Source organism: Theropithecus gelada, chromosome 5, assembly GCF_003255815.1.
Source record: "Theropithecus gelada isolate Dixy chromosome 5, Tgel_1.0, whole genome shotgun sequence".
Taxonomy (NCBI): Eukaryota; Metazoa; Chordata; class Mammalia; order Primates; family Cercopithecidae; genus Theropithecus; species Theropithecus gelada.
The window spans coordinates 68384624-68403654 of NC_037672.1; the positions used below are offsets into that span (position 1 = coordinate 68384624).

General features: G+C 37.5%; 1 protein-coding gene across 3 annotated transcripts; it reads right to left on the minus strand.

Moving 5' to 3' along the window:
* Positions 1-760: 760 nt before the first annotated feature.
* CXCL8 (C-X-C motif chemokine ligand 8) lies at positions 761-3999 on the minus strand. Of its 3 annotated transcripts, none has more exons than XR_003119402.1 (5): positions 3783-3964; positions 2808-2943; positions 2453-2536; positions 1789-2045; positions 761-1734 (listed from the first exon to the last, which is right to left on the minus strand). XR_003119402.1 is itself a non-coding variant. In XM_025385068.1 (4 exons), the coding sequence occupies exons 1-4, from the start codon at positions 3844-3846 to the stop codon at positions 2024-2026; spliced, it is 306 nt and encodes a 101-aa protein (XP_025240853.1). In that variant the 5' UTR covers positions 3847-3999; the 3' UTR covers positions 761-2023. The 3 variants fall into 3 exon arrangements, 1 of the variants encoding a protein (XP_025240853.1); XR_003119403.1 differs by having other exon boundaries at positions 1388-1400; positions 1856-2045; XM_025385068.1 differs by having other exon boundaries at positions 761-2045; positions 3783-3999.
* Positions 4000-19031: the final 15032 nt, after the last annotated feature.

Here is a 19031-nt window from a genome sequence, read left to right on the forward strand (position 1 = left end):
CATTGATTGTTATTTTTCATCATTTCCAGAAATATTTTTGCCATTGTCATTTCAAATGTTGTCTCTGACCCTTTGCTCTCTCTTCTGCTTGTGACAATCCAATTAGACATCTATGAGAGCTTACACCTGTATCCTCCACGCCTTTCGACTTCTTTTTCCAAATTTCTACCTCTTTATCTCTCCTATAAGAATTCCAGATAAAGTTCTTCTGTTCTATTTTCTAGTTTTCTAATTTTATTTTCAACTGTGTCTAATTTGTTATAAAATTTATCCACTGAAATTTTGTAGTTAAATAATTATGTTTTTACTTCTCAGAGTATTGTTTGATTTGTTTGCAAATATGCTTAGCCTTTAACCATATTTTAAACTTCTTTGCCTCATGCATGTCAGTTTTACTTCTCAGTTACTGATAAGCAACTTATAATATGTACTCTCTTTCCTCTTTAAATGTCCAGCTATGCTAAAGCGTACAGACATACAAACTGGTTAATCGAAATCTGAAGACAGACTTATTAGCAAAATAGTATACAGTGGGAAGTTGAAAATATTTCCAACATTCTGTGAGGACACTACTGTTTGTAACCCATTTCTGGAAAGGAGTTCTGTTTTCTAAAAATAAAAGTTTGTAATTTTCCATAGAGTAAACAAAATGCTAAGGGGAAGCATTTATATTTTCTAAATCAAAGTATAATTTTAAATACAAACAAAGAGAATCGCAATAAGCCCAATAAGCTAAAACTAAAAAAAGACAAACACTTGATTACTTTGACAACAAATTATATTTTAAGTGTTTCATATTTACATTTATATTTCCATACAATCAGAAACAGTAGAAAAAATTTGGGGAACACAAAAAACATCTTAAAGTTAAAAATATAAAGCCTTGTATTAAAAAGTGCAATCATTTAAATAATATTATAAGAATCTATTTGTACATAATAAATAAGTTTCAACCAGCAAGAAATTACTAATATTGACTGTGGAGTTTTGGCTGTTTTAATAGTTCTAACTCATTATTCCGTAATTCAACACAGCACTGCTTAACATAGCTGGCAATGACAAGACTGGGAGTATCAAACTAGTATTGTTAGTTCAATTAAAATTTCAGATAAACAATAATGTACTTATACTAAAAAATTATTTGTTGTTTATCTGAAATGAAAATTTAACTGGATGTCCAATTGTTTGTTTAATCTGAAAACTCTGATCAAAATTTATCTAATAAAATGTCATTTAATATCTAAAATAAAATAAATTTACTATAACATCTTTATAACTATTCAATCAATGATTCTTCATCTTCTATTTTTCCAAATTCTTGCACAAATATTTGATGCTTAAATAAATAATAAATAGGTAAATAAGTTACCCTGAAAATAATTTATATTACAATGAAAAAACTTAAAGTGCTTCCATATGTCCTCACAACATCCCTGTGAGGTAAGATGGTGGCTAATACTTTTTCCACTTAGGTAAGATGGTGGCTAATAAAGGACAAACTAAGGCACAGTGGAACAAGGATTTATGGATCCTGGCTAGCAGACTAGGGTTGCCAGATTTAACAGAAAAAAAATCCAGGATTTCCAGCTAAATTTGACTTTATGGCAAAATTTATTGTCCCATCATCTGCATGTGATGCTTCAAATATCACATTCTAGCAAACCCATTCAATTCCTGAAATTAAAGGTCAGATATTCTGTTGGCCCTTGACCTCAATTTTGCTATTTGTATATTCTCCCGTGCAATATCTAGGAAAATTCTTATATTTAAAAATTATTTGTTGTTTGCTGTAGATTCAAATAAATATTATTTTACTTATAAGTATGTTCCAGATATTGCATGGTACAATGTAAACCTATTCATTGTTTACTGAAATTCAAATTTAACCAGGCATCTTGTATTTTATCTGGCAACCCTACAACAGACCCACACAATACATGAAGTGTTGAAGTAGATTTGCTTGAAGTTTCTTTGGCATCTTCACTGAGGAATTCTTGGATACCATGGAGAATGTATTGTTTTTTTATGAATTTTGACTCTCAGCCCTAAAATAAAATTAAAAATTTAAAGATGAACTATGTTTAATAAGAAGGAAAGTAGGGTTCTTGAAAACTCAATATAGACTTTGACATTCATGTGTTAGAAATGCTCTATATTCTCAACTATAAACAGGGAGATCAGAGAATTTATCCTCTAAAATAGGACACTACTGGGAGTGACAAGAAACTTAAGAGTATGGGACACAAGTTTAAACCCAGAATTTCCTGGGCAAACTATGTATGGTCTTTCCGGTCATGAGTACAACAAACTCACTATTGATGTTATTTTATTTTAACCAAAAAGGCAGATACCTAATGAAGATTTTTAGCAGCAGAAAGAAATTTATAGGCTGACTTTGGACTATATGTCTCAGGATAAATGAAGAATTTAAATTAAAAAATATATAACTTACCTCTTCAAAAACTTCTCCACAACCCTCTGCACCCATGGTTCCTTGGGGTCCAGACAGAGCTCTCTTCCATCAGAAAGTTTTACACTGAAATAAGAGAGAAATGGTTCAGATTAATATTTAATTTTTCCATTCAAATCATGATTCCTTAAGTCAGGCATAAAGTCTAAGTCCAAAATAACATTTATAGTAGTTGTAGAAGCTACCATATTTAAATACCATGTAGACAAATATTTTTATTTTGTTTTGTTTCACTTACTACTGTAATCCTAACACCTAGAACTTTCCTAAATATTTCCACCTTCCTTAATTATAAGTTTGCTAAAACAAAATATCTAATCTTTTTTAAAGTACTTACATAATTTCTGTATTGACGCAGTGTGGTCCACGCTCAATCACTCTCAGTTCTTTGATAAATTTGGGGTGGAAAGGTTTGGAGTACGTCTTTATGCACCGACATCTAAGTTCTTTAGCACTCCTTGGCAAAACTGCACCTGTTGGGGGAAAAAGTGATTAAGGATTGATTTTATCAACAGGCACAGCTCTGCCAGTTACTTCCTTTCTAATTCCAATATGATTATTTGGAGGCTGTGGAAAGCATCATATATCTAGTAAACTCATTCCTGACATTGAAAGCCAGATATTCTCCTAGCCCTTGACCTCAATTAGTTCTTTGTTTTTAAAAACAGTCATAACTGACAACATTGAATGACTGACTTTCTATATAAAGAGTTAGAGTTCTTTTTGTACAATATCAACATCTTCATGGTATTTTTATCTGGTCAATATTGCATAATCTTCTGTGATACCACAGTGTTATTTCTACTAGGCAAGCTAAGACTCTCCAACATAGAAATTGCCTTCAGAAGGAATTAACAGAAATACATAAATAAGTTGTATAGACCTGGTCTATAATCAGGGTATCTTTCAACCAGACAGGAATTAATGACAAGTTTGAGGCTTGTCAATGAAATACTACATGGAGTAGAATTGTCTGAGTTACCTTGCTCAACTCAATATTAATATATAATATAAGTATCCATGGTTCTCAATAGGATATACTGTAAATTATTTATTTATGTTAAATATATGCATGCTACATGGTATAAATTATAAAAGCAGAATGTTTATATTGATCAAACTTTATACTTTCCTAAGAGTTATATAGATATAGTTTTTTTAAATCTTCAATTTAACATTAATTGACTGCTAAGATTATATTCTGTTTCTGAATAAAAAGGGTACTTGTTATCAAAGCATCAAGACTAGCTTTGCTATCTGAGGATCACATTTAGACATAGGAAAACTCTGTAGGTCAGAAAGATGTGCTTACCTTCACACAGAGCTGCAGAAAGCAGGAAGGCTGCCAAGAGAGCCACCGCCAGCTTGGAAGTCATGTTTACACAGAGCGAGATGGTTCCTTCCGGTGGTTTGTTCCTGGCTCTTGTCCTAGAAGCTTGTGTGCTCTGCTGTCTCTGAAAGTTTGTGCCTTATGGAGTGCTCTGGTGGCTTTTTATATCATCTCCCCACTAGAGAACTTATGCATCCTCATCTTTTCATTATGTCAGAGGAAATTCCACAATTTGCAACCGATGGCCCATCCCCTCAGGGCAAACCTGAGTCATCACACTTCCTATTTGTTCCTTATCAAGTACTCAGTATGATGAAAGTTTTCTTTGATCTTTAAAATAATTTAATTTTAACATACATCTTTTTAAATACTGAAGCTCCACAATTTGATGAATTATCAATTGTATCCTTTTTTATTTCTAGATAACTTTATCATAGTACCATGTGACAGATATAATACTAGAGTGGCAGGTGTTAGAACAAGATCACGGATGGTTTTCTTTTAATGGCATAATTTTTTTTATTCAGTTAATTACAGATGCTATCATGACGGTGAAGATAAGCCAGCCAATCATTTTATGGGGGAGATAATTTATAATAAATCATTTTCTAAGCATGTTAGAGAGTTTCTAGGAACTGTTACTGTTCTTAGGTGGCATATTACAACTTTTCAAAAGATTTAGTTTTCTAATGTATGTTAACAGAGTGATGGGGCACACCTGCTTCACATAGAAATCAGTTCTACAAACATTTATGGAGTAACTTTCTGAGTAATGTGGGGGATCTAGAAATAGATAAGACTAAGTACTTGTTCTTAAAGAGTTTGGTCTATCAGAAGAAAAAAGCAATGTAAGGACTGACTATATAGCAGAATAGACAAGTATGTTTATGGTCTGGGAAGCAGTGCACTGGAGCTGTTTGGTTGGGGTGGGAAAGAGGTGTATCTAATGGAAAGGTGTATGCTTAGTGGAAAGAGCATCTGGGTTCAAACTCTGGTTCAGCCACCCTTGCTTCATGCTCTTTATCCAAGGACACCAAGACTGACCTCTGAGGACCCATGATCACTAGCGAAACGGATGGAGTGAGAAATTTCAATGAGTCATTAACAGGTGGCTTTATGTCCTAGTGTCCTTTCAAGAAAGGTCTTGGATTCCGTCGATAAAGAGCACCAAGGAAGGGTCCTTATGATAATAAAAGTCTGTTCCCTTCTGGGCAAGTACGCGATTTATCAATAATTCACCTTGATGTAACGGTTCTTTATTTTCAGAAAGTACGACAGAGCAGTGAATTTGCCCACACTGTGAACACACTGTGGAGGGGAAATGCCATTTTCAAATGCCTTCCACAAAGGTTTGTCTGTTTCTGCACAATCATGTTTCTTTTTGTTATCTTTCTCCAACCAACCTAAGGCTTGATGATAAAGTAGTGCCTGGGTTACATTCCATTCTATAGCAAAGTAAATGTTTATTCTATATAATGTAGCTCCTACAGTTTTTAACTCTAGTATTTCAGAAACTTCATTATTCATTTAATATGTGTTGTGTATCTGCTAATGTCACTTATTGTAGGAGATTCACTTATTGTGAATGCTATGTAAATAGATATAGTACCTGACTCAAGGGATTCTGTTGTCTAGTGCAGAATATGGGCAATTAGTTACACAAGTAAGTAAAATACAGTGATGAGTGTTACAATACAGGTAATTACAGGAAGTTCTAGAATCAAACAAACATGACCTTTGAGGTAGTTTTGATGAATGAAGGTTTTCTGAAGAAACAACTTCAAAAATGTTACCTATATTGTTAATAAGGAGAAGAAAGACCAATGGGACTTCTTTGCTAGTACAGGACAAGAAGTACAGGACAATGAAACGTAGGCGAACATGGCCCATTTGGGTTCCTCAAACTATTTAGCATACGGAACAGAGTGTTTGGAGTGACAAGAAGAGAAAGCTTGGGCTGGATATGTGAAAAAGACCTATATCTTAAAGAAAACTCCAAGTTTCTTTCCTTCAGTGATGTTGGCATGTTTAGCAAAGACACATTCTCATATGGACATAACCTGGCGTGACTGATTCAGTTCACTATCATTAAGACTCACTCATACAGCATCACTAAGACATTCAGAGTTCTAAGGATGTGCAAAGACTTCTTTCCTTTTCCCTAAAGGTTGCCTTTGTATTTGTGGTGAGCCTTACTTACATAGGCACCTCCTTTTCCTCCTTATTTTCATGTCACTATATCTCCCTCTCATTCTCTTCGCATGGGCCCAACTTTATCCTGGTATCATCCTTAAAGGTTGAGCTAATGAGTTCCACTTAACCTTGATGCTTACATTTTTTTAAAAGAATGAAGCCTTTCCAAGGCAAAAAGACCTCTTTTGCAAATGTTGTTTATCTCTCACAATGTAACCTTCGGTGCATTATTTCCTAGGACCCTCTCCATCAGAAGTGGGGATGGACAAAGATGAAGTGATTACAGGAGCATTGATTCTATCTTGTCTCACTTCTTAAAGATAACCATTTGAGTCCTTGCATAATGAGTAGAAGGACTAAATGGGCTTAGGTGGGGAAAAAAAAAGCAGGCCTAAGTATCCTTTTTAAGGATATTCTGCTTTAAAATAGTTCAAAGTGGGGTACAAAGTTTAGCTAAAGTGCCATGCTAGACATAAATACTGTTTATTTACATCCCATTTGGCTTCTGAGTCATAAGAATCATTTGATGAGCAGAGAATAGCCCCTAGAGATCCTCATCAGACGTTGATGAAGTCTTTCACCCAAGAAAGGGAAGAGCTCAAGAAAGAACAACAAAGATGGCCTCTACTTTTCCCGTACTAATACGTAACTCTTCTTCCATCAAACTCCATGAAACTCAGTGTTTGGCTATGCAAAATCTTCTAAATCCCCTCCCAGGACTTTTTTGTAAGCCTGAACAAAGTTGTATTCGTATAACAAAGCAAAATGTGGTGGGAAAAATGTGGTGTGAGCTTTGAAGTGAAATGAACTTGGTTTTAAATCTTGTTCCATGGTTTATTAATCAGGAGATCTTGGGCAAGCTGATTCTATGCCCATGGTTCAACTCCTGCTGCTAAAATCTGAGATCCCTTCAGAGCTGCCTTCTCAGTTTCAGGAGCAGTCTCAGCTCTCACCTGGGTTTTTTTTCCCTTTGAGGAAATTAGTCCCAGCTCAGCAATCCTCTAGGTTAAAAGAATTATAAACAGAATGCTTAGCATATATTAGCGAGTTTGACTTATGATGTTGTTAATGCTAAGAGTCATAAACATACTGTCCACTAAAATTTTAGTCAGTAAAAGTCAGAGTTAGTGGAAAGATTTAAAACATGTTCTTAGCTCTGTACTTTGTTTATGTGATAACTTGATCTTCTCCAGTACCCCAAGACCACATCAGTTTCATCTCCAAATTCAAATGTCTCCAGTTAACAGTTTGTAACAATACTGGGCAAAGTTGGTTCATGTTGCTAAAAGTGTCCTACCTTAAAAACAAAAATCTTGCTAATTGGAGAGGCAAACAGCTGAACACATTGGATTTGAGCAACATCAAGTCAGAATAACTTAAATTTAAGGGTATACATGGGTGTTGGAATAAGACAAACCTGCCTTCAAGCCTCACCCCTCCACTTATTATTAGCCAAACAATCATAGGCAGTTCTTTAATCTGACTGTGTTTCAGTTACTTCATCTATAAAATGATAATAACACAGTTCCAAAAGATCACCATGAGAATTAAATGAGGAAACATAATGAAAATGCTCTGACTAGCACCTGGCACATTGGAGGTACTCAATAAATGTCTGCATCTTTTTCCTCTAGACTATCGCTTCAGTCACCCTTATCTTTTCCTCGAGTTAGAGCACCACATTTCTTTTTAAAAGCTTACCACTCAAAAAGTAAAGCTGTATTAACACAATAGATCTCTTAAAGCTTATGTCTAGATGCTTTATTTTCTTCTACTATATAAGCTTTCTTTTTTAATGCCTAATAATTCCATTCACATTAGCATGTAAAAAAAAGTACTATAACCATTAATACGAATGCCATTTCTAATACTATCCAAATCTGTGGAGTTTGGAGTTTGAAGTTTGAAGTTTAGGTTTAGGGGAAGACACCAGTTGTATAAATAGGCATTTATTAGGGACTTAGAAAATCTAAGATCAGCCGATCTTCAATATGAAAAAAAAAAATCAAATGCAAATGCAAATATTTATGTGTAGCCATTTATTTTCTTTGTTAAATTTACTAAAAAAAAAAAAAAAAAAAAAAACAGGACTTGCTGTGGTGGCTCATGCCTATTATCCCAGCAGTTTGGAAGGCCAATTCAGGTGGAGCACTTGAGCCCAGGAGTTCTAGCAGTCTGGGCAACATGATGAAACTCTGTCTCTACAAAAATATGCAAATATTAGCCGGGCATGGTGGTGCATGCCTGTAGTCCCAGCTACTCAGGAGGCTGAGGTGGGAAGATCACTTGAGCCAGGGAGGTTGAGGCTGCAGGGAGCTGTTATCATGCTACAGTACTCCAGCCTGGGCGACAGAGAGCCTGTTGCAAAAAAAAAAAAGTAAAACAAAATTATATATAGACCTAATTTCTTAATTAGATTTATTCTAAAACATTTAGGCATTATTTTCTCCAATATTTACAAAAAAACAAAAAAGGTATCTTTGACATGACAGTGATCACGTTACGTGTTACTAGGATTTCTTTCCAAAAAGATAGGAAATGAGATCACTTGGCAAAAAGGGAAGTTGCTATGTTAGAAATGACTGAACTGATGCATGCATTTAATTGTGTCTTGTGGTAAACAAGACTCACACCAGGCAATAGGTCAAATGACTACGCGAAAAAAAGAAAGTTTTCATGGTGGTTATGATTCTGCAGTGATATGTAGTGATATTTTTCTTATTTTCTCAAAAGTTTATTTATTATTTTGATCTATTATTTTTATAAATAGATGTAAAAATTTTAAAAGCTCAGTTGAGATAAATCTCTTAACAACTTGAAGAAAGTGGCTTAGGTAAAAAAAAAAAACAGTTATTATGCTGCAATTTCTATATTTTGTTTCTCACAACTCTCTTAAAACTTTGATTTTTAAAGTTTTTGTTTCATAACATGAGCTTCACCTTAACTTCATCTTTCTCCTCACTTTGGCCTTAGGGGTGACTGAAGTATTTAAGACAAAGTTTAACCCACATACACATTCCACATTGATGGATTCCATTGAAATGATGAGCTCTCCACCCATTTGTGTAACTGTTTGTTGATATTTGTCTCATCCACTTGACTGGAAATTCCACAAAATCAGAGACTATAGCTCCTTTATGTAAACTGTGTTCCAGCTTCCAGATTAGTGCCTGAATGTAACAAGTGTTCTACAAACATTTCTTGAACGAAAGCAGAAATTTCCCAGTTCTTGCAACGTATCCAAACAAGAACAATGTCAACAAAAGAAAACAAAAACGCTTATCTTCGTTTTTGTTCTCCCTTGGGGACAATTATTTTCTTTCCATGAACAGGGAAGAACTTAGCATGGAAAATACAGTTTTAGTTAGTGCTCTAATTTAGCAGTGGTGAATAGATAAAGCGGTAAACAGTGCAGCCAAATAGCAGTTTCATTCTACTGGTGAATTAACCATCTGATCTCTCCCAGGCTTCTTGAAGGTAAGGGTAAGAAATAACAGGTTAGGATATAGTGAATGTATTTTGACTGCATCACCTTACTTGTCTAGATTAAATCCCTCCATGAGGTCCCCAAACCAGGAAGGAAGAAATCACCACTCACAGATGTTATTGGAGTTTTGAAACAAAGGAAAAACTGTCTGCTCCAAACTTACTGGATGAACTTTTTATGAACTTCCTTTCCCCCAAGAGTGGGAGGTGGACCTGGAAAACACGACTGGCACCATCTCCTACAAAGCTGGATATAAAAGCAAAATGGGAAGGGTGGGTGGGGGAGGTAGGCAAGAAATAACACATCCAGCCTGAAAGGATCATGAAAGCACATCATTAAGAGACTCAAAGATAAATGAAGCAGGTGCTAGAAAGCCAAGGTTAATGAGAAAAATTAAAAATTGCACATTTCTTTTCTAGGTTTGACTTGCTTGGACTTTAGCAATGGGTATACAAAGTTCTCACTCAAGAATAATTGTACTTACAGAATCTTATTACTGAGCACTTCATGTTTTATTTTTGTAATATTCACAACAACCCTATATTTTGGTATTAAATATTCCCATTTAAAAGATGAGAAAACAAACTTGGGTTAAGTATTTAATAACTTGCGGAAGGTCATCCAGCAAGTAGGAAACAGAGTTAGGATTAGAACCTAAGCAAAGAGTCCAGAATTCTGTGCTGTCTCAGGGGGTTTCTCTCATGTGTCTGTAAGTCTTACAGATTTTCCTTTGAGCACATTTATCTTCTTTCTCCCCTCGTCTCCTGCCAGAGTAGATTTAGAAGGCTGGAGAAGAGAATCTTGATTCAGTGAGGGGAGAGGGACATCATAACCCAGTAGAAGGACCAGTCCTTCCTATCAAGTACTCAGGTTTTTCATTTGTAAAATGATGGGGTTTGCCTATACAGCTCCTCTGACTGTTTTATTATCCTGTAAGCTAAGGTATGTGAAATGGAGAACTTCCTCTGGGAAACTTGCCTACTTGAGCAGAAGAGGACACTTACCCAACCGTCAGATTTAGCAAAACTGTAAGAGAATATGCACTTGTCCTTCAATGTGGCTAACTAAACATTGCCATTTGCAAAGTTCTCATCCACCAAGAGGAGAAGGGCATGGGTTCAATGAAGTAAGGAGCTGGAATTGGAGGCCATGGGGATGATGTGTATTACCATCAGACTCCTATTCCCTGCCCCCAAGAACAGAAGGAAACGCTTCCTGCGCTCTTCTCTTGCCGACACCGTTTCCTCTTGCTTGATTTCCTCATGACCCTCAGACAAGTTGCAACTGTTTGACCCGTTGTTGTGAAACAAGTAATGTGGCTGGAGTTGGAAAAATAACGAAGAAAAAAAGTAAGAAAGAAGGAAATAAACCCAACTGATTTGCTCTGAAGCAAAAACATCAAACTTAATTAATATTGCTTGAAAGTGTATGTAGAGAGGCTTAACTTTCCCGTCACTCATCCATTTAAAAGATATTTACAGAACACTTTTTATATCCCAAACACTTTTCTAGGTGCTTGGGAAAGGTTAATGAATATCACAAATAGAAATGCCTACCCTTAGGAAGTGCCTTAGGTGAGTAAATACTATGGAAAAATAAACACAAAGCAGATGGAGGGATAAGGGGAGTCAGGTGTGTGAGGAGTTAGCAGACTGCAGCATTGGAGAGTCAGAGGAAGCCTCCTTGAGAGATTGATGCCAAGCTACAAATAGAAAAAATAGGAGTCGGCTCTGACTATGTGGGCGGGCATTCCAGGCAAAGGGACAGTGAGAGTTAACAGTCAGTTGGGAGCATGCCTGGTGTGTGTGAGGAACAGTAAGGAAGCCAGTGTGGCTGGAGCAGGGAGAGCTGGTGAATGGGAAAGGAGGACAGATAGCAAGTGGCCACACCAGATAGGACTTGTGGGTCATAGCAAGGATTCCAGCTTTCACTCTGTGGGGAGAACCATTGCAGTGTCTTTGGAAAATCAGTGACATCTCTGACAGCTAGGGTAAAAAGGAGTATGGCAGGAGGAGGGGAAGCAAAGCAGGATGACCTGTTAGAGGGCACGATGGAAATCCAGAAGAGAGATGATAATTGTTTACATTAGACAAGCGTGATGACTAGTGGTCAGATTCTGGATAATTTAAGGTAGAGACTGCACAAAACTCTGAAGGACTGGGTATAAGACATGAGAAAAAGACAAAAGTCACAGATGATGAAGACTTCAGGTGTGAGCAATCGGAAGGATGGAACAACTAAACTAAAGTTGCAGAATTATTTGAATGTGGGGCAACTCTTGCTTGATAGAGCTCTTCTGACCACATCCTGAGTGGAGATCCTCAATTAGGCCCATAGTTGTGTGACCTAGTGGCTATGGCTGGCGGTGGAAAAAATAAGGAGGCACGGAAGCAGGTAGAGGGGTGGGGCGCAGAGTAATATTTCCGGTCTTCCAGTTCCTGTACTGGGTTCTTTATAAAAGTTAATTCATTTAATTCTTATCACAAATTTATGTGTTTGGTGCTATTATCTCCATTTTTATGGTTAAGAAAACAGGCTTGGAGAAGTAAAATTGTACACACATAGCAAGCAAGCAACTGGGCCCAAACCTGAATTTAAATCAGCACCCAGGTCTCTGGCCCCAAAGCCGGAGCCCTCTTTCCTCTGCAGAATGAAGGCCAGTCTGGGTAGAGCTCTGGCAGCCCACTTAGTATTCACGTCCCAGTGGCCCAAGTCTTGAAAACTAATTTAACAAAACTCTTTTAAGCTTAGTAAACAAGGTTGCAAGAGCATCAGGAAAAGTTTCTCATGGGTCTGAATTTTGTGCTTAAAAGAGTGAAACATGCCCAGTGACCTCATCTCCATTAAATCTACTCAATGAAATCTGTGGTTTGTAAACAGTTTATCAAATGGGTGTGGTGGGAGGAGAATATTTGTCCAGGGCTTTACATTCACAAAAACCCTTAAAGCTGATCTTCGGCGTTATTAACAAATAAGGTCAAGCTGTCAGTCACAGAGATATATTGATAAGACTGAAAACAGAAGACACATAATACTTTTATATCTTATCCTGTCCTGATCATAGAATCTTAATATACTATGAAGTGCTTATACTTTTAATACCATAAATACATTGCAATATATTTGTGCAATCTAAACATGTTAATCTATTAAATATAGACTATTAATGTATTTGTAAAAGTTTAACTTTGTTGTGACATTTCTTCTCTGCTTTCTAATACTGATATTATTTAAAAAGAAGAATAAGAAAAGAAAGGAGATGACTCAGGTCCCCCTTGACCTTCACAAGGGCTCTGTAGTAAAAGCTTACAACACAGCAAGCCACCATCTACCTTAATAAATATACCACAGTGAGGGAAAAAGAAATTCAGGAAAAATGACACATTTTTCTCTTTTCTGTGGTAAGTAAGTGTTCCAAGTACAGGTCTGAAGTTCTGCACAAATTCCACCTTGGATGTTTTTGGAATCTTGGAGCTTGGTAAGGTAATGTGTAGTAAGCCTTTAATCATATCTAGTTGACAATATAGAAAGATTTCTAAATGGAAAAGGCTCAAACCAGACATCCTTCTGATAGTCAGTATATCCTAATATAAGCCCCATCTTGTGGTCAGAAGGCAGCACTGTCACACTCCCATCCACAGAACTGCTGAGAGGTAAGGCTAGGAGAGTTTCAGGAAATGCAGCCAGGATCTTAGGCAAGCACGTTGTCCTCTGTTCCTCAGCTTTTCTCATTTCTCTGGAATGGTACCAGTTCACTTGCTCATTTCCTCTGTGTATGTGTATGTGTGTGTGTGTGTTGTTGGATTTAAACGTTGGAGCTTGTCATTTTCTGCATCCTCCTCCTCCCAGTTTCATCTTCATTGGAACTTAGGAATCCCAGCAAGGCCCAGTAGCTCACACCTATAATCCCAGCACTTTGGGAGGCCGAGGTGGGTGGATTACCTGAGGTCAGAAGATTGAGACCAGCCTGGGCAACTTGGCAAAATCCCGTCTCTACTAAAAATACAAAAATTATCTGAGCATGGTGGCAGGCACCTGTAATCCCAGCTACTCAGGAGGCTGAGGCAGGAGAATCACTTGAACCCAGAAGCCAGAGGCTGCAGTGAGCCAAGATTGCACCACTGCACTCTAGCCTGGATGTCAGAGTAAGACTCCATCTCAAAAAAAAAGAAGACAAAAAAAGAAAGAAAGAATTAGGCCTCCCAGGTTAAAACAAACCTGTTTCTTCTTCCATTTTCAGTGTTAGGATTAAGAGGACTTGATCTGAATCCCAGTTTGTGAACACCATGAGAACTGAGGTGCAGCCTTGGCAACACTGGCTGGTCAGAGGCACTTGTGGCTGTGGACTATGTGTGTGTGTGTGTGTGTGTGTTGGAGAGGAAGGCAGTCTATCCATCTGTTTAGGGTGAGGAAAGGTCAAAGAAGGATGTTAGAAGGGACAGAAGGAGAATAATTTTTTAAAAGGTGGAGAGAGGAAAAAAGGAGAGAGAAAGGAAACCTATGCCAAGGCTCCTTGAGCCACTTTAGGGAGGGTATTAGGACCCTGCTTTCTTTCCCTTTAAGTGAAAGCAGGCATTTCTTTAATGTGGGGCCTAACAAAATAGTAATATCAAAATATCTCTGAAATATGTAGCAATGTGGTATACAAGGTATAGACTTTCTTTTTTAATTGTAGTGAAATATGTGCGACATAAAATTTATAATCTGATTCATTTTTGAATGTGTAGTTCAGCAATATTAAGTATTCACATTATTGTGCAACTGTCATCATCATCTGCCTCCAGAACTCTTAGTACCGAATAAAAGTCTGTGTTCAAACTGAGGCTCTGACACTTACAGTCACTTAATGTCTGAGGTCCCAGTTTCTCTCATGTGTAAATGCCGGCTTTAACGAAAAAATAAATGGAAATAGTTGTCGTGAGCATTAATAACAAAATTTGTGAAATGCTTAGTATAGTGATAAATGATAGTAGCCTTTATTTTATTATGATGATTTCCTGGGACTCTTTATTATGATGATTTCCTGGAATTCTAGCTGCTTGTTTCCTCTTCATGAATAACACGATCCTAAACCTTCCCATAATCACCTAGTGAAGCTACTTCCCTCCCCACTAGATCAAACATACCCTATTACCCCACAGATTTCTTACATTATTTTTGTGTATTGTTTTTTAGAACTGTGTATCATTTCCTATGGCAGGGAAATGGGACAAGAAAGAAAAAATAAGTAGCTACCAAGGTAACCAAAGAATACATCTTTATTACAACTGTGTTCCAACCTATGCAAATTATCAACTCATTTCCACAGCTAGAACACTGAACACTCAGAGTCAGTGAGGCCCAGACTGGAGCAGGGCAGGGTCAGGGAAGCCAGTCACCGGCACGGCTTTCGCACGACAGCCTCCAAGAAGTCAGACTCACAAGACCTTCTTGCTTGAGTACACATCCCCTTCTTGTGAAAGGAGCTGCTTGACCGGTGGGCAGTCCCTCCCTACCGACTGCCTCAGCTCAGGCTCCTCGCATGTCCAGTGCTCCCTCCTGCTACCCACCAAATACTTTAGCTCCCTGTCACAGCCTGTCAGGCTGGATTTGCAGGAAATTTTTAAGACAGGTTAACCTTAAAAGGCTCCTGCAGGAATTGTAATTTCTGTTCATGGAACCATTCTGATTTCCCATACATTATCCCATTCAGCTCTCAAATATGACCCTCCCTCCCTCCCTCCCTCCCTCCCTCGCTCCCTCCCTTCCTTCCTTCCTTCCTTCCTTCCTCCCTCCCTCCCTCCCTCCCTCCCTCCTTCACACTTGCAGTTCTTTATTATAATATAGTTCTCTTTTAGTGTAGTAAATTTGGAAAATAAAATATAAAGAAGGAAATAAAAATTGGCTGTAATCTCACTACCCAGAGATAAAGATTTTAATGTACATCTTTCAGTATTACATGTGTATTCATGTACATACATTTTTACATTGGTATTATATGGTGCATACAATTTTGGGTTCTCTGCCTATCTCGCTTTCCAATCTCATCAGCATTTGCTGCCAGTCAGTATTCTATCTCATGAGTTTTGGCTTCTGTGATGTATTATAACATGAGGTCCTACTAACTCCCTTTTCTCAACTGTTCTGTTTGGGGCCCTTCCCCTTCCTAGACCCCTGTGCTAGGTGAGTCCTGCTTTCCCTGGCCCGAGATCATCATAGAAATCTCCTAACTGCTTCAACTTTGAGCTTCCTCCCCTGCACTTTTCACTCACTTCTGCCAAGTGAGCTTTCTAAAATCTGAAATTTTTATAGTTTTTCTACAAATCCGAGTGTGTCTTTCCCACACTTTAGCCTTCAGCATTTACCCCAGTGCCATAGTCTTCAGAATACAGTTTATACTCCCGGCCCTGATAAAAGTCTCTCTCCACTTGGCCCCTTCTGGCCTCTCCAGACTCCTCTCTGGGTCTATCTTCCTCCCTCTCACCCTCAGCTTTAGCTTTTCCATTCTTCTTCCCTCTTCTGGCTTTTTTTTTTTTTCTCAAGACACTTACTAATCCTTTAAAAGGTCTAGGCACCATCACCTTCTCAACCTTGTCCCCAACCTACTCCCGTGTTATTTAAGACCTTCAGAACAACTCTGTCCTCGTGCCGGGAGGCTTCCTTCTAGCCCAGTGGGTTCTCAGACTTTACAGTATGTCAGAATCCCCTGGAAGCATTGCTGAAACACAGCTCACTGGACTCCACTCCCACCATGTCTGTTTCAGAAGGGAAAAGGAGGCCCCCAAAACTGTCTTTTCTAACTAGTCCACAAGTGATGATGATGATGCTTGTCCAGGCACCAGAACTTAAGAATCACTGCTTTAGTCCAAAGTGCTGTATCATAAGTGATCTCTTGTGTCTGTCTTCTGGACAGTGACCTCTGTGTAACAGGGTCTGAATTGGATCCTAAAATCCTCACATATGGTGAGTACAGTAAAAAAATCTCCTGAATAGAGGAACTCTTCCGGAAGTCCTCTGGCTCAACAAGCAAGTGGTAACTGTGACCAAGGACACCCAACTTCCTTCTCCAGGCTCCATTCAGATCTCAGATTCCTGAGAGGTGACTCAGTATAAAATCCTGTGCAATGCCTTTGGCTGACATGCCTCAGGAGTCATGGGTATGAGCCCCTTGACCACGTGTGGAATTTCCCAAAGATTTTTTAAAATCTCCCTTTGAATCCCCTTTCCTCACTGAATTTTCCCTCACAGATGCCTCAAGAATAAGAATAATAAGGCATTGTTTGTCTATAGATAAGTCACCATTGCAGAAACTTCTCTCCTTAACTTTGTCATTAGGAACCACGAAATGACACAGAGGAATCTATGTAAGGTTACCTTAGAATTTTGGTAAACATTTTGTTCACATAAAAATTATTTGTTTTTCTGGAAGAGGGTAGGAAGGAAAAAAGGTGGAATTTTGTGTCAACGCAAATATGGTACCATGGGAAGAAAAGTTCCTTTGAATATGACCTAATGGAAACTCTTTCTGGAAAGAATTCTGTTCTATCCACTACCCTATTAACCACATCTGCTTTCACACACATGACATGTCCAATCTAAACCTAAATCTACTAAATTCAGGAAAACGATTGTTCATTCAACTTCCCAGAATCACACGAAGTCAGGGAGCAACGTGCAGTTTCCCTAAAGTGCTCTTGTTTCATTTTACATGTTAAACTTCTAGGTATTAAGATAGTCTTTTAAAATATACCAATAATTTGTATGTTAGTAATTTCATTTGCAAGTGCTAACAATCTATAGCAACAGAAAATAAAAGAACTCATGGTGGCTCCATATTTTTTAGGAACCCTGTGAAGTAAATTTTATATTTTAAGGCAAGCTTGGACTGGCTAGGCTTAGAAGTTACCTTTCCTTCCTGGTAGTGAAAAAAATGAAGGCAGGCCGTAGGAGCATAGCTCCCTAAGTACATGTTTTTCTCTAATTTCATTGGAATTATTACCTAGCCTTTATGAGGCCATCCAATTCTTATTGTTTTCTTCCTTTATTAACACCGTGATCAACGGGGCACAATGATGGTACATGGACACATGTGCAGGGAGCTGAACTCAAAAGTGAACATTCAGTGATGTACCCCATGGATGATCAACAATTAATGGATGGCTTATAAATATTTAATAAACAACAACAACAAAATAAACAGCCATAAGCAAGACACATTTCAGCTAATTCTTACCTATAAACAATATTAAGTGTGGGATAAAACAAGACCTTTTACCCCATCCCTCCTGAAATATAAGGAGGATAAGATTTACCTTGAACAAGTCCAGTGACATTTTCTTGAGTTCTAACTTCTTACTAATGTTGCATATTCTACTAAGAATATGCAATAATTTAATAACCAATCACTTAAAACTCAGGAGTTCTAACCTGCCATTCTAGTAAAAAGTGGACGATTCTATGTTTCAGCCAAAAGAAACATTCTCAGCATTATTCAACTCTGTGCTGGACTTCAGAAAACCTAAAAAGTTGTACCATACAGATAGACACAAATGAAAATGTTTACTAGTAACAGTTGGCCAAAATTACAGAATGACAAAAAACTGAATTATTTCTAGAGAACCATTTCTTTGAAGATTTTGTGAATTGATCTTATAATATTAATTCACCAAAATACACCAATGATAGAAAATATCATGAATTTACCTACAACATAATCACAGCAGTGCTTTCATTCATATTTTCACAAGGGATTCTGTGATTAATTTGCTTTTTGTTGTATTTCTTTCATTCATCCATTGAATTAATGTTTATTGAATGCCCGTTAAGTGCTAAGCATGGTGTTGGGTACAAATAAATTCTTATTAAAATATGCTAACACTGTCCAGTAACATTTTTTAATTTTAAAGAAATCTAGCTGAGTGTGATGGCACACATCTGTAATCCCAGTTACTTGGGAGGTTGAGCCAGGAAGATCACTTGAGTCCAGGAGTTCTGGGCTGTAGTGCACTATGCCAATTAGGTGTCCACGCTAAGTTTGGCATCAATATGGTGACCTCCTGGGAGCAGGGGAACCACCAGTTTGCCCAAGAAAGGATGAACCAGCCTATGCAATTTATCAGCTCATTTCCACAGCTAGAACACTGAACACTCGGAGTCAGTGAGGCCCAGACCGGAGCAGGGCAGAGTCAGGGAAGCCAGTCACCGGCACAGCTTTTGCACAACCTCCAAGAAGTCAGACTCACAAGACCTTCTCATGAGTCTAAGCAGGTCAAAACTCTTTTGCTGACCAATAGAGGGATCATGCATTTTAGTAGCCACTGCACTCCAGTCTGAGAACTATAGCAAAACTCCATTTCCAAAAAAAAAAAATGACAACTTTTAATATCTACTGAATTTGAAAATATTCATGACATCAATATTACTTTAAACAAAAAAGTTACATTCATAAAGTTAAACATAAAAAAGCCTTGAAGTGCAACATATTAGTTCTGCCCAGAAATTATACAAATTATGTTTCCTTTGTTGCACAAACAAAAGCAATTAGAATACTGTTAGACAAAACTCTAGTTCAA

Coding starts and splice junctions, on each gene's coding strand:
- CXCL8 (XM_025385068.1), bottom strand. CDS start 3,846: ATGACTTCCAAGCTGGCGGTGGCTCTCTTGGCAGCCTTCCTGCTTTCT. Junction 2,537..2,807: donor TGCGTCAATACAGAAATTAT/GTAAGTACTTTA, acceptor CTCTTATTTCAG/TGTAAAACTTTCTGATGGAA. Junction 2,046..2,452: donor GTGGAGAAGTTTTTGAAGAG/GTAAGTTATATA, acceptor ATTTTATTTTAG/GGCTGAGAGTCAAAATTCAT.